Source organism: Pimephales promelas, chromosome 23 (genome assembly GCF_988280905.1).
Source record: "Pimephales promelas chromosome 23, fPimPro1.hap1.1, whole genome shotgun sequence".
In the NCBI taxonomy this organism is placed as follows: domain Eukaryota; kingdom Metazoa; phylum Chordata; class Actinopteri; order Cypriniformes; family Leuciscidae; genus Pimephales; species Pimephales promelas.
Genome location: NC_142791.1, coordinates 26,280,150 through 26,296,605, shown reverse-complemented (window position 1 = coordinate 26,296,605; position 16,456 = coordinate 26,280,150). Strand labels below are relative to the sequence as shown.

Sequence of the window (16,456 nt, the reverse complement as noted above, 5' to 3'; positions counted from 1 at the left end):
GTTAGGCGTATTTACGTTGGCCGCTGTCTATACGGGCAGATAATGACAGCCGTTCTGAACAGACGAATGTGTCCTCACCAGCGCAGAGATGGAGCCGGTGGTCATCTTCATCTTCAGCTGAGACAACAGACCTCACAATGTAGATCAGCACCAGAACACGTAACATATGGAACACATGTTCAACTCCAACTTCATTCAACAGGCCAAAAATAACAGCTGTAAACTGACCACACACATAATAATGGAGTCATGCTCCAGTCCTCCGTGATCTCTGGACACAGACTAATTCCATTAGTGTCTTGAGCGATTTGATTGATTATCATTGAGTCTAAACGGCCAGAAAATATCAAGACGGCACCAAATCTGAGCTCACGTTGGTCACAACCCAAACCAGAACCGTCAAATAATAACTATTTTGAATGTCCGTTCCTCATGCATAATGTAGTTCACTATTAAGAGAACTTTCACATCATATTATGGAAATATGAAATAAAACAGATGTCTTATTTTAAACTTTCTTAAACATAAAACAAATATGAAACCACTCACATTTACACATCAATGTAGCCTATTTGGTCTTTGAAACCAGTCCTCATAACTTAAACAAGAAGATAGATAGTTATTATTAATTAAATCTAATATTATTTACACTAGCCTACTATTCAAAAGTTTGGGATCAGTAAGATTTTTCTCTTCTGCTCACCAAGACTGCATTAAAAAATACAGAAAAAACGGTAATATTGTTGATACTATTTAAAATAACAATTTTCTGTGTGAATATATTTTTAAAGAAATTATTTATTTATTAAAGCTGAATTTTTAGCATCATTACTCCAGTCTTCAGTGTCACATGATCCTTCAGAAATGATGTGTGACGCTCAAGAAACATTTGATTATCATGTTGAAAACATTGTGAATAATGTTTCAGATTTTAGTGTATTAATTTCTTAAAAACATTTCTGCAGGCGCTTCATCTATAAAACCTTTTAGGTTTCCAATGAGGGATCATTTTATGGATTTAGGTTTTAATTAATTAATTTTCTTTTCTTTTAATTCTTAATTAAATCTTATGAATTAAACAGCTCATAAACAGACCATCACTAGGGGAAAAAATGAAATAACTAGGGCTGTCAAATGATTAATCGTGATTAATCTTATCCGAAATAAAAGTTTGTGTTTACATATATATGTGGGTGCACTGTGTATAATTATTTTGTATATATATAAAAATACACACATGCATGTATATTTAAGAAATAAATATTATTTACATATAAAATATTTATATATAATATAAATTATATATAAATCTATATACAGAATACATGAAAATATTGCTTAAATATGCATGTGTGTGTGTATTTATATATATAAAAAAATTATACACAGTGCACCCACATATATTATGTAAACACAAACTTTTATTTTGGATGCGATTAATCGCGATTAATCGTTTGACAGCCCTAGAAATAACCTGTTAAACATGACAATATTATGCAGAGATCTGTACTTTTTTGGCATGAAAAATTCTTTAAAGGCCCCATGAAATCAAAACTTAAGTTTTTTAGCTTTTAATTTGAATATATTAGCCTTAAGGTTATGAATAAGCTGGTGTGTTCCAAAACAATGACAAAATTCCCATTTAGGAGATATAAGCATTAGTCAAGTCTGAGTCACGAACTAGCTGAGCAAACGCTTTTGAAAAGATTGGGAAGGCTAAGTGCTTTCCAGCTACTGAAATCATCTATAGCAAAACAGAACAATAATGCAGCATCATGAACAATGATGTCCTAAATCTAAATATGACCACTGTTTATGTACCATCGGGCCAAAGACACTATAGGGAAAATGTTTAAGCATGGTGATAACCCAGTGTGTGTTTGTTATTCCCAGCACAGGCTCGCCAGAGGACGGCAGATTGTAGTGTAAAAATTGATTTGGGTAAAATATATAAATATATCCCCCTTCCTGTCTGATCAGTGCTCACTTTAAACCGCTGAGCGGATGCTTAAACTCAAACTACTAAACTAGATGCTAACATCAGCATGCAGACAACACGGCCTTTAACCTGTATAAAGCCAACATGAGTCTCGCTCATTCAAACACTGAGAAATTTCAAAACTAAGAGTGAATCTCATGGAATCTGTCAATAAATGAACTCTAAAAAATGATGGGTTGTTTTAACCCAATCAACCATTGGGTCAAATATGGACAAGCCCAGCCATTGGGTTAAATTTTTTAAATGTTTGAGTTTGTCCATATGACCTAAAATTGGGTTAAAAACAACCCAGCATTTTTTAGAGTGTATGTTGTTCATGTTCATTGTTTTAAAATAAAAAATGTAAATTAAAATCATTAATTAAAACAAAGCTTAAAGAATATATATATATATATATATATATATATATATATATGGACAAACTCAAATATGGACAAACTCAAACATTGGGTTAAAAATGTAACTCAAAAATTTAATCCAATGGCTGGGTTTGTCCATATTTAAACCCAAAATTGGATTTTAAATTTTTTTTAGATTTGCTGATCTGTGTGTATATATATATATATATATGAAGAGTTCAGATGCAAAAGCCTCTAAGTGCCATTAGAAATTTTGTTCTAAAATGATAATTTTTATCAAGCTTGTATATTTAAGTTCAGTAATTTCACTTAAATGGCAATGAAGATTACATATTAATTGTCATTTAAGTGAAATTACTGAACTTAAATATACAAGCTTGTTAAAAATGACCATTCTAGAAGAAAATTTCAAATAGCATTTAGAGGCTTTTGCATCTGAACTCTTCATATATATACAGACACACAAAAAAATTCCCCCAAAAATTGTCATATATATATATATATATATATATATAAATTGGATTTTTTAATTTTTTTAGATTTTTTGGGGGGAATTTTGTATATATATATATATATATATACACACATTACACACACAAAAATTCACAAAACAAATCTAAAAAAATTTTAAAAATCCAATTTTGGGTCAAATATGGACAAACCCAGCAATTGGATTAAATTTTTGAATTACATTTTTAACCCAATGTTTGAGTTTGTCCATATTTGACCCAAATTTGAGTTAAAACAACCCAGCATTTTTAGTGTATATTACATGAAACAAACAAAGCACGAATTTGCAAAGCACGAATTTTCAATGAGCTCCAAAGTGAAGTCTTACCTAATGAGAATTATTTGCAGCATACATATGCAAAAAAAATATAAATATATTTTTAAGTAAATTCACATAAAAATGATTAAACTTAATTCAATATTTAAAAATGATTTTGATTTTGGAGTATAAAGTGACCCTTTGTGGTGAGATTGACCCAATAGTTGGACACACCAAAACAAAGTTGATCCCCGAGTCTCCCTGTTTCCACGTCTGTCTGCCCGTTCCTGATCCCACCTCGTTTCGAGTGGGTCAGGATGAGGCGCATTCCTGGGAAAATGAAAACAAGCCTCTCCTCTGGCAGGCATCAGGCATCAGGCAGCGGGTGGAGCAGTTGATGCCCGCTCAGGAGAGCCCACGGGGCGTCGAGTCGACACACTATCTGCCTGTGAAACAGCTGTCTCTAGCCTTCTCCTCAGCCCAAAACCCGTCCAAACATCTGAGCATCTCACGAACATCTAAAGACTGACCCCATAACTCTGGTTATACAGTCAAACACAGTAGTGCCAAATGCAGCAAGCGCTGTGCTATAACCAGTTCAACGAACACCAGCCAGAACTGCAATAAACCTCATTGGCTCCAGGTCTGTTCAGTAGGGGTGTAACGGTTTCCATGGTAACAGTTAGAAGTGTTAACCCATGTAAACCCATGGTGAATGTCGCTGATCTGTGGACACTGGATAGTTCATTCATGGCACCTGGTTGTTTCACACTAGATCTCGCAGCGATGTTAACTTCAGTGGCGAATTGCAATGCGGCTGTGTAGTAACAGTGCTGATGATCAAGATTGGCTAGCGCCGCATTGGTCCAAACTGATAAACGGTCCGTCAACCACACAATAACGAGTAGCTCAATTTCTTTTTGAAACTGGTTCGTTCGTTGAATGAACCAAATGACTCGGAAAAAGATTCGTTCATTTTGATAAAAGAGTTCGAACAGGAGAGTCACGAACGTGCATCACAGAACAGAGCAAGGCGAGCATTTGAGCTTATAAAACTTAAACTTTGTTATTTATTTATTAAATGAGCGATCGTTTCGCGTGATAAGACCCTTATTCGTCGTCTGGAATTGTTTAAAGCCTTTTGAACAGTTTGCAGTATGCACTGAAACTGTCTTTTGAACCTTGAACCGTTTGGACCCCATTGAAGTCCATTATATGGAGAAAAATCCTGGAATGTTTTCATCAAAAACCTTAATTTCTTTCCGACTGAAGAAAGAAAGACATGGACATCTTGGATCTTGTCGGATGTTCTTTTTTCGAAACAAAATCTCCATTTTAAACCAAAATCATGATATTTCAGTTATTGGTAAATTTTAAGATTTTGGACGATTTTGCTTCTATAACTTGTCTTCTTTCAGAGTAGTGGAAAAAAAGTATTACAAATACACATTTAACTGTTTATTTTATTACACTTCATATGTAGATTTCGATTACAATACATATCTTCATATCTGCAGCATTTACACACACCGTACTTTACAGATTTATTCCTTTGGAAAACAATTTTGCATTGGCTCATGTAACACCTGCATCCTGAAGAAAAACTTCAATTCAACCAACTGATCCATATTCTCTAATAATGCATGATTTTTGCAATCAGAAAGCATCTGCGCATTGAACGATTCACTGTAAACCCTACGGTCAAAATAATTAATTGGTTTGAGTAGGACAAACTTAAATTCAACGAATTAGTTCAGTCAAATTAATTTTTATGAGTATTTAGCACTTTCTTTTTCTTTCAAGTTCACAGAACTGATATATTTTAAGTAAACTGAACTGTTTCGTTGTTTTGAGTTTTATCAAATTATTTATTTTAATTTAGACGAACTTAAGTTTAACTGAAACGGCTGGGAAGTTTATACTACTAAAAGTTATTTGAGTTCTGCCCACTTATTCGGGTTTACAGTGTACTTCATTTCATAGATTTAAGTTACAGTAACTAATCAGTGCTATTAACTTTATTTACCCAAGTTATCTTAAAAATAAGTTATTGAGTTACTTGGAAACAAATCAAATATTTTGTTATGATTAAATTGTTTGAGATAATAAACTTAAATGATTTAAGGCAATCGGTTTCCTCAAACGGTTTGAGTTGAACTAACTCATCAGGTTTTACAGTGTTCCTCTCGTTTATAATGCGAGGCTGGAATTTAATTTGGGGTAAAAGCGATGATTATATGACAGGAGACATGGGAGAGAACCAAGTTTATTTCACATGTTGATGACTGACAATTACAGCTACTAAATATTTCATTAAGGATGATTTTTTTCTCTGACTTTGTGAGCATTTGCTATCCCCTGAAACACCTCGACTGATTCACTGGGAAATTTTCTCTGCATTCTCCCAGTCTGGGTTCAAAGAAAACACAGGTGCATCCACCAACATCTGGTGGGGAGTCTGAAAACACCTAACAATGTCACGGTCTGCTGGGAAAGACCATGGTGGAGGTTGTCTGGATGACAACGTGACATAACTTCCGTCAAAATCCTGTCTGGCTTTCAACACCTGCTATCTGAACATATAGTGTATTGGACTCGCTGACATAACAATGGACTTCCTTTAATTTCTAGAAAAAATATATACATTAATAAATAAAAGGAACATGATCCAATAAAGGATTAGTTTCAATTTCCTGATAATTTACTCACCCCCATGTCATCCAAGATGTCCATGTCTTTCTTTCTTCAGTCGAAAAGAAATGAAGGTTTTTGATGAAAACTTTCCAAGATTTTCTCCATATAATGGACTTCAATGGGGTCCAAACGGTTCAAGGTCCAAATGAGAGTTTCAGTGCAGCTTCAAAGGGCTTTAAACGACACCAGACGATGAATAAGGGTCTTATCAAGCGAAACAATCGCTCATTTCAAAAAACAAAAATGAACAAATTTTTTCCCGAGTCAACTCATTCATTTCGTTCGTTGAATGAACCAAATAACACAAAAAAAGATTCGTTCATTTTGATGAACGAGTTCGAACAGGAGAGTCACGAACGCTCATCACAGAACAGAGTAAGGCGAGCATTTGAGCTTATAAAACTTAAACTTTGTTGTTTATTGCTTTTAAATGAGCGATCGTTTCACTTGATAAGACCCTTATTCATCGTCTGAAATCGTTTAAAGGCCTTTGAACAGTTTGCACTGAAACTGTCTTTTGGACCTTGAATCGTTTGGTTCCCATTGAAGTCCATTTTATGATTATATGGAGAATAATCCTGGAATGTTTTCATCAAAAACCTCGACTAAAGAAAGACAGACATGGACATCTTGGATGACATGGGGGTGAGTAAATTATGAGGAAATTTTAATTATGAAGTAAAGTGAACTAATCCTTTAAAGTCAGGGTAGACTTTTTTTCATAAACAATTTATTATTCTGGTTGAAACATTGAATAATGTTAAAGTGGTCAAAATATTTCAAAAATGTACATAAATCGCCTAGGGAAGTCTCAGGACTAAAAAATATTTGTCCAATCTTTGCATTGGGTCCAAATGCAATGATAGTATTAGGATGTCCTGCCTGTCAGATTATGTATTTCCATATTTTTCATCAACATGATCAATGGCGAAATGAATCTACAGGAGTCAGGTGATACAACTAGAACTCTGTAAGTTGTTTATGTTCATTATTATTGTTATTGTTATGTTATGTGCGCATGTGTTTTGAAGGAGGTGTGGCTTTGGAGACGCTCTGATCTTAGCTAGCTTGCTATTGTTAGCCTCTCTGAAATCGCCTACCCTACCTTTAAGCTCTCACTTTTTTTAGGTGAGCCTATTTGAATTTGTTCACTTTGTTTCATTCTATAAATTAAAAAAAATGACTATTAATATTGACAATGTATTTCTATTTCTGTAAAATATAATTAGAAGAACTTAATTTGTGATAACTGAGGAAAACTGCAAAATTTGTTTGAGAAGTAGGCAAAGAAATATAGTGAGTATGTGCACAATAGTTACACACAATCAACAAACAAGTAAAATAATGAGCTCTCAAAATCAACATATAACAAATAACCAGTGACACAAGAACAGCAGGAGTAGAAACACAAATAAAGTCAGCAAATCAATAATCCCATAGTAACTGCAACTCCATTTGATTCACATTGCAATGCATGCTGGGAGCTCACAAACCATTTTTTGCAGCAATGTTCAATATAAAAATTGTTTGTACAACTCAAGTGTCAGACTAGATGAGACGACGTACAAAAAATACTGTTCGTGCAGCAGGTGTCTCTAAGTAGATTCACTTAAATTCATATTTTGTTGTCTCTATGGCTCAAAAAGGGCTGTACGGTATAAAAAGTAATGGTTTTAACAGGAAATTGGTCGCAGATGGGATGTTAGTTCTTGATTAATTTGCCATTAATCTTACACTTTCATCCACAAACACTTACAGTAAACTTTAAGTAAATTCTTACAATGAAAAGCACAAAAATGACAGATGAACACATGTAGAGCTTGAACCTACAGCCCAGATATCTCACCATGTATCCGACTATGGCTTTTCACAAAGTTCCTGATGCCTGTAATGATGATTGACCGATTGTAACTTTTGATATCCTCTAGTATAATATGAAATGTCAGAAAACCGGCATTATGAAAGTATCAAGTCTTTGCATTCAAGTTTAACTAAAAAAATGCACTGACAATTTAGTCCATTAAACCACTTCATGCAAACACACACTGCAACTCTATCAGAAACAATGACATGTTAATCAACCACAATGTAAAGTTACATAATAACCCTGTAGAGCTAAAAGTGCTGGGAAGAATCTAATACACTGATTCGCATGTCAAATTTGACTGTTTTTAGTAGCCTAGATGTGGCTTTGCAACTGCACTCTGTGGCACGCCAACAGGAAAGCCTGTCTTAATGAAAATATACCGCAATAATAAATCCAGTTTTGCTTCACATTGTTACACAACACAATCACGTCTCACATTTCACACTATATGTGAAGTTACTAGTTTACTAGTTTATTTACCTTTTCGCGTCTTGCTCCTTGTTTCTCCATCCTGTCCTACTTTAATATCCAACTGTTTCAAACTTTAGTCCCATGATATTTCACACGACTCGAATCCATGAGAAAAAGCCTCGACTAAACCGTTTTCAGATTCAGATAGTGTGTTGATGCACAAATCGGCTCGTGCACAGCGCTTGCAGAAACGCTCAAGCTCTTGAGAAAACAGTTATTCCAGAGGAAAGTTCGCCATGTTTTTCTTCTCTCTCTCCTCCCGGTAGAGGCGGTTCAGATGGTTTCAGTAGTTCAGGGCTTCAGTTACTATTTATGACATCAGACGGGAGTTGAGTTACCTACTCCGACTAGTTAGGCCCACATTACAGTGCATTTCACTTACTGGAGCATCTTTTATAACTTTAAGTCTTATTGTGTGACAAAATATTTTCAAACTATGAGTATATTTTCAAAGTAGAAACATTGACTGATCACTATAATTCGTTTACTATAGCCTATCTATAGTTAACCTATCTACTCAAATAGATTGCGAATTATATATATTTTTTTATTTACAAAATAATAATAATATTATCATTAATACCATGTGCAGTGAGCTGCACCGTTCTTTGACAGCATACAGTGTAACTGAATCAATAGCCTAACATGCAAACACTTAAATATATAGGCTAAATAAAATTAACATGTTCAAAGTCCCTCTTGATTGAAAAAAAAAAAATCTCAGACTCATTTAAAAATGTTTTTTTGTTTTATTAAAGTTCATTTACATTGTATTTACAAATTTACATTTGCAACATTCGCTTGTTGCATTAATTTACATAGTGCAAATATTCGGTAGAGTCGTAAATTCTCAAGAGTGAGGACATTTCGGCGCATGCGCAATTGCATGCTGCTCTGCCTGACGAGAACGAGCGGGAATTTTACCTCAGGAGGAAAATATGACAGAAAACAATTTTGAGGTATGTAAATAATTTAGGGATGTCCAATAGTCCTGTATAAAGTTTGCCTGGGATTGAATTTAAACTTACAAAAACTTATTTCTAGTTTAAATGTAAGTTTATCTCAAGATTGTGGAGAATTCAACTTGAATGAAATATGCTAGCTCGTCGATTGTAAACATAGAAAACTGCATGACTTTTGAATATTAAAGATGCATTATTTCATCAAAATATGTGGCTAAATATCCATTTCAAGTAATTACAATGAATACCACAATTTTGCACATAATTCTTTGCTAGCAATAAGAATTTGTACCATATTACCCCATAACGAGGTAACTGTTACACTCTCACCTATTATATTAGGCTAAATGTAATATTATAACCCTGTGTTTCTCAATAGGCTATAAATAATTCACGGTACTATTTTAGCGCAAAACAATACTTTTTGCAGGTTTTGAGTTAAGAAGAAAAATGTTTCCCCCAGTCACTCATCCATAAGCTCTGTTTCATAAGAGCATTTATATTTAAATTGTTTTCCCTTTGCAAGCCTTTATGACCGTTTCCGTTCAGGATCTCGAGGTCTTTGCAGTTTAGTTTGCATCCTGATGCATTTCTTATATAATCTGACTGGAGAGTCTTTTCTCTTCGAGCGCTTGAGGTTCATCCTCTTGAGTTTGCGTCTGAAGTCCACTAGATGTCGCCCACCCGCCATGTCTTTCCTCCAGTGTTGGATGAGCTGTGCTTCTGCTGGATGGGTTGAGCAACTAAATAAAACAGACACCACAAAGATTGGTTTTTGTTTAATGGTTTCCACCTCAGAAGAACTCCGATTCACTGCATTAACTGTCCATTTTTTGCAGTATACATTATACTTGGTTTAGTAGGCACATTCTCATTCACAGCACCTTGCACAACATATTTACTGCAAAGGGATAGTTCATCCAAAAATGAAAATTCTGTCAAGTTGTTACCTGTATGCATTTCTTTCTCGTGCTGAACACAAAAGAAAATATTTTTAACCAAATAGTCAATGGTGCCAATCAACATTCTTCAAAATATCTTTCATTCAGGTTTGGGAAAACTTGCAGGAGAGTAAATGATGACAACATTTTCATTATTTGGTGAACTATCCCTTTAAGAAAAAATTACCAACTTTTGAGTTGCTACAGATATTTAACCATAACGTCTGTACCAACCTTTTTCCATTGAGACAGTTCTCAGGCTGTGGTAGGGTGAAACAGGATTGTGACACAAAGTCCATCAATAGAGAGTGCACAGGGTCAGTTTCATCCAGCTCTTTGGACAAGATCTTTTGGACAAGCCTGTGGAAGAAAGCAACATATGAGTAGATGATCTCCGATTAGCAACCGAAAAAAAACAGCCGTAAGGATTAGTCAGCAAGTCATGTTACTTATAAACTGTATTTTTAAAATATGAGTTGTAACATATGCCTAGAAGAGAGATGGAGATGTGCAATCACCTGGCAGTACAGTTACAGTGATAAAGGGTTCTCTGGTCAGGGTTTCGAAGACCGAATTTCTCTTGTAAAGCAGGGATCTGTAGATGGCAGGAGTCCAGGTCCCTGTAGATGTCGCACATCTCCAATTTGCCTATAAAGCCAAAAAAGAAAATGAAGCTTTTCCAAGATTCTCAACTTCACAAGAGATCTAATATAAGTAATTTAGTTCACCTTGATGTGGCCTGTCTGGTTTATTTTGGGGGGATGTTGTCGTTGGTGCGCGTGTTGAGACTCCGGATTCAGCTTTCCGGGACAGCAGTGTTGTAGCAGATGGCCATGGTGATGTCGAAACTGAATCTTTGGATTGTATGATAAGAGATTCTTCCATGTGTTTGGTGACCTGGTTTTGTCCTGAAGTGATTGCTTGATTGAAACTCATTTCCAGAGTCTTCATGTCTTGTTCAGGGAGTGTGTCGGTGTAGTTTGCTGCATCTTTGACCACGGCGTATTGAGCGAGTTCAGAAGTGACGCACCTGGCAATGATGAGAAAAAAAGTAGTTTCTGTAACTGTGTAACATAATGTGCACAGAGATTATGTACAAATCACAATGAAGTGCCAAGATTTCCCAGTTACCAAAGTTCGACAGGTTTTTGCTTGTTTTGTGTCTGCCAGTAAAAAAATTGCCTTGTATTTTGACCTCAAATTGTCAATATTGCCAGTAAAATTGCAATTGCCTAAGCTTGTCATTGATCCATAAACCTTATTTAACTAAAAACATAAAATTAAATGAAAAAAAAAAACTATTAATTTTTTTTTTTTTACAAAATAAATGCTTCCATGCTACCTTTTTTTCTAAGTCCCCCTGTAATCATTAATTTTATCCCTTAAAACTCATCTTTAATCACCAAAATGACACATTTTCCTTGGAAACTGAATGTAACTCGACACCCTCGCCCTTCTATGAATATGCAAATGAGCCCCGCCTCCACTCAGAGATCCACCGGTTGATGATCACACGTTGATCTGATTGGTTACAAGGTAGTTTGTGACCAGCGATTTCAAACCACGATTGTTCAAATGCGTGTTATATCTACGGTAGCCGTTATGTACCAAAAAGCTATGACAGGATGTCTTCTAATAGCACCCATAGACCTCATCAAGCGTTCCTTTGGGTGGACAGGTTTGTTGTTTCAAACAAAAGGCGACTTGCTACTAGGCAACTAGCGGAACTACTTGGAAGCCTCTGTGGACCTACCCGCCCCATGTATATAAAGTAAATAAATTCTTTGTTTATGAGGACGTGAGGTGTTTGTACACCATTGAGGACATATTTATGAATACAAATATTGATTTTACATAATAAAATACCTAAAAAAGTACACATTGTCCCTTTAAAGGTCTTGTTTTACCTTTATCATCGCTTTTGTTTTCTGAAAAGTGAGAATGTTGTGCAACAGAAAAGAGCTGAGTCCAATGAAAGCAAATACATACATGCCCCACCACGTTCTCTTGGCACACTGCATCCGATGGGCGAACTCAAAGCAGCTCATCTTGAGCACGTTGAAGTATCCGTATCCCACAAGGTTGGACATGGTATCATTAACTCCCAGGAGACAGCGGCGGAACCTGAATTGATATCACAAGACCTTGATTACTGTGTTATAAGATACAGTAATCCAAGACGCTTGCTCAGTGAAATAACTCTCATGTCTCATGTAACACAGCAGAACACTATAGGATGAATGTTCAATGCGGACCGGTTGGACGCTCACTTTTCCCGCTCTAATGAAAAAAGTAGGACATACCTGTTGTCACAATCGCAGTGTGATAAAGTGAAGATATTTGTGTTGAAGACGCCATGGTCGTACGAAAAAGAGCCGATGGTGTCTTTACAGTGGTCGTGTTCTCTGCAGCATTTATCAGTATCTTCAAAGACACCTGAAAGACAAGAGAAGAACAGGTAAAGAGCTTTATTTTTATTCTTTATTCTTTGTTGTACAGTGGGGTCCACATGTCTGAGAATGAAGCCCGTTCTCATCCCAGGGCATCATATACGACACTTTTGCCAAAGTGTAGACATCCAACGCACATGGCACCCTTTAGCGTCAAATGAGACGCAGATATATACAGATACTGATATATACTAAACCTACCATAACCGAAGCATCTCATTTGACGCTAAAGGGTGCCATGTACGTTGGATGTCTACACTTTGGCCAAAGCGTCTTATATGACGCCTTGGGATGAGAATGCGTTGGAGAATGCTAGTGAAAAGCTTCTATTTTTTTATTTTATCTAATTTAATTCAAAACTTTCATAAACTTAAAAGTTATATGAATAAATGGACATGAATTTGATGTCTTAAAAAATATTCTTGAAAAAATATTACATTTATTGTATTGTACCAAGGTGGAAAATTGTCTTTGGCTCACTAGCACATACAAAAATGATACAGGCAGTAGTAAGGAAAACAGACAGATTCACATTACATAGATATAAAAACACCGGTCATGCCACTGTCATTTGGTTTATCAATCACATGCAAAGTGACAACTTGATGTTTTTTTTTTTTTTTTTTTTTTGGGGGGGGGGGGGGTTGCACTATGATGGCAATTTCAAAACACTGCTTCGAAGCTTTTACAAATCGTTTTTCCAAATCAATCAATCGGAGGGTGTATGAAACTGCAGACTGATCTCATGAAATGGTGCATGAAAAAATGGTGCAAAAGTGCGTGAAATTCAATGTAGTATGCACTCCAGGCAGCTTGGTGGTAACGTGAAGCACTGCCACACAACAACACCAAGTCTGCGCCCCTGCAACCTTCACTGTCAAGCACACTTTTGCGTTTTTACCCTTTACACAGGAACGCGGCTGGCGAGCGTTTTTAAGATTTCCACTCTCGAGGGCGGTTTCACTTTTTTGCGTTTTTAAAGTCCCCATGAAATCATAATTGACCATACTTACTTTGTTTGCCTAAATTGATCGTTTTGTGGTGAACAATTCATACATGCAAGTCAATCCACACAAAAAAAATGTTTTGGCTTCGTAATCTTTAATCAAATTTTGAAAATGCCCCTCCCCTCTGCATTGGAGGACCTTGCCCGATGACGTAGGCTTTACGGTTTGGGTGTCTCCTTAACATCCATAACCACGCCCCTCCAACTGACAGCTGCTGTGTGTTTGCGAGCGCCGAGCGAGCATTGATTGACAGCGTGTGTAAACTTGCGTCATCCTCCATTTCAGAATGAAACCCATTTTTCTAGATCCAATCAGGTGCTAGTTGGGAAAAAAAAGGCACGCCCACTATTTTGCCTCATTTAGTATTCCGTTTCTCTCGGAAATACGTCACAACACGAGAAAACTCGTTTGCAACTTCCGGTTCACGGGGACTTTAAGCCCCCAAAACGCCGTCGCCATGTAAACGAAAGCCACATCCAATCAAATATTTGTACGTTTTCACCCATGAGCGTTCTCGTGTAAACAGGGCTTTAAATGCATAGGCAAACGAGACACACCTGAACAGAATACTCAAATCAATGAGTAACCATAGCGACAAACAGAGAGAACTGGCCTAATTAACAGACAAGAGGAAGAACAAAGAAACAGAACAGACAAAGAGATCAAAACACGATATTTTCAGTGTCATCTCAGACCTTTGGATCCCACTGTATATTTATATACACATTATTATTCATATTTTTCATTTAAATGTATATAAACATCCATATAAACTTACCCAGGTCAGTAAAGCCAGCAGCCTTATTTCCCGAGCCACACCACAGGGTCCCAGGAATCATCCATGCTCTCTTCGAGCGGCGTAGCGCCTGTGTGTGCCGGTACACGGATCCATCATCAGCTCCAACACTCATCAGGTCTCTGGCCCTCCGCACGGATGCTGTAAACTCCTCCGTAATCCCAGCAGCCTCACAGGAGCCGCCAGGTGCGGTCAGCTCACTGACGTCAAAGCGTGCGTCCAGACTCTCGGAGAAAGAGCTGTCTTCCCGACACCTGGACAGGTAGCTCTCAATAACAGACTGCTCATCACTTGTGATGCAGCTAAGAAGGCTGTTGTTTTTGTTCCAGATGCTGTTATACAGGAGAAGAGATGTCGGAGTCCTCCGGAGAAATGCACACTGTGTTCTTCCAGCTAAAGTGGATCGGCTCCAAATACAGAAAGTGCTCCTATTCAAATCATCAGCACTGAAACAACCATGAAACAGCATAAAGAGGCACACAGCTGCCTGGAAAAGGTGGTTGCTTTGCATTTTTATCCCAACAAGTGTACCACAATTTTGTGTATTATTCAAATTTGTACTTGAATGAATGAATGCATGAATATGCTGCTGGGTAACTGGGTTTTTAACCCCTCAGCTCTGGCAGAGAGCGCATCTCAACTCCTTCTTATTTATACTCCCATCCGCATGTGAGATTATCCCTGCATTGTGGCCACATCAGAGCAGACGGGGTGGGATGACACAAGGGGGTGTGTCTTGGGTAAACACAGATGTCTACACACACATATACTTATAAGATGTAAATTAGATCGTAAACCCTCCCCACTTCCTGAGTTCACATGAATATAATTATCTCTCCGGCTGATCACTATCGCTTTTTATTAGTGTCAACAATGCCCTCAGTTGTAAACATTTAATATCTCATTAGTCATAATGTACGATTCTTTACAACGTGACAAAAAGATTCAAACTCCACGTGGGAGGAGAAAGAAACATCCGATCTAAAACTATTACATCTGTGTGTTCAGATTAAATTAGGTCAGCATTTCTATTCTGTGCATTATTATATTACATTTTGATTAGTGCTTTTTTATTTGGTGTGCACAGTAAATTTGATCAATATTTATTGCCATACACACAAACCAGATTTCGAATGTGTTATTTGCTTATTTACGTATGCACAAATATTGTTTTGTCTCTAAAACAGACATTTTTAAGCTAGATTTTTTTTCCCGTGCATATTAAGCACAAATTTGCAACTTGCATATGGTTTTTTTAGGGCTGTCAAACGATTATTCGCGATTAATCACATCCAAAATAAAAGTTTGTGTTTACATAATATATGTGGGTGCACTGTGTATAATTATTTTGTATATATATATATATAAATATATATATATACGCACATGCTTGTATATATTTAAGAAATATTTTCATGTATATAGTTTATATAGATTTATATATAATTAATATTATATATAAATATAAATATTTTATATATAAATAATTATTTTTTTCTTAAATATACATGCATGTGTGTGTATTTATATATATACAAAATAATTATACGCAGTGCAACCACGTATATTATGTAAACAAACTTTTATTTTGGATGCGATTAATCGCAATTAATCGCTTGACAGCCCTAGTTTTTTTTTTTTTTTTTTTTTTTTGCATATTAACTGACAAACAGCACAGGACGTAGTGTCGCTTACAGTCAGTTTCTTTCTCTCTGTGAAAGAAAATTTGTGTTTAAAATTTTTCCTTCTGGTGACTCAACTTACCCACAATGATAAAGTCATTATAAAGCACAAAAGTTGTGCCCAATATTCTTTTCAGTTGTTGGTCTGCATGCGTTTGATTTGAAATGCTCATTTTAAAAATGTTAAGATTACCATTGCATTTTAAATCATATATTGTCTTTCAGTTTTTAACAAAGATACCAGCCAATTTATAGCCGCAGAAGTCAATTTGTGGCAATTTGTGCTTGGCGAGGGTTCATTTTGAACCCATTTACACAACTTCAGGAGGCTGCAGTGTTTACATGAGGATGCAAAGGTCATGCGGGTTTGTTGTACGTGTCCACCTGAGCTGATTGGCGCAGACCTCGCCTGATTCGCACAAAGTTTCTGCCCAGTCACCATTGGATGCGGTCCTAATC

General features: G+C 36.2%; 2 protein-coding genes across 3 annotated transcripts in view; both read right to left on the bottom strand.

Annotated features, from left to right (window-relative positions):
* The window catches only part of ttc28 (tetratricopeptide repeat domain 28), a 352,746-nt gene extending 344,245 nt beyond the window's left edge, over nt 1-8,501 (bottom strand). Inside the window, exon 1 of one of the 2 annotated variants that reach the window (XM_039676346.2) lies at nt 8,169-8,501. In XM_039676346.2, the coding sequence (XP_039532280.2) occupies nt 8,169-8,198 (30 nt within the window). In that variant the 5' untranslated portion in view covers nt 8,199-8,501. The remainder of the gene's footprint in view (nt 1-8,168) is intronic. The other variant, XM_039676347.2, reaches the window with a different exon arrangement.
* Nucleotides 8,502-8,888: 387 nt separating this feature from the next.
* Nucleotides 8,889-14,925, bottom strand: pla2g3 (phospholipase A2 group III). The gene is made up of 7 exons (XM_039678248.2): nt 14,298-14,925; nt 12,366-12,498; nt 12,052-12,186; nt 10,791-11,092; nt 10,581-10,710; nt 10,297-10,422; nt 8,889-9,864 (listed from the first exon to the last, which is right to left on the bottom strand). Exons 1-7 carry the CDS (start codon nt 14,824-14,826, stop codon nt 9,651-9,653), a joined length of 1,569 nt encoding a protein of 522 aa, XP_039534182.2. The 5' UTR covers nt 14,827-14,925; the 3' UTR covers nt 8,889-9,650.
* Between the last annotated feature and the right edge of the window lie 1,531 nt (nt 14,926-16,456).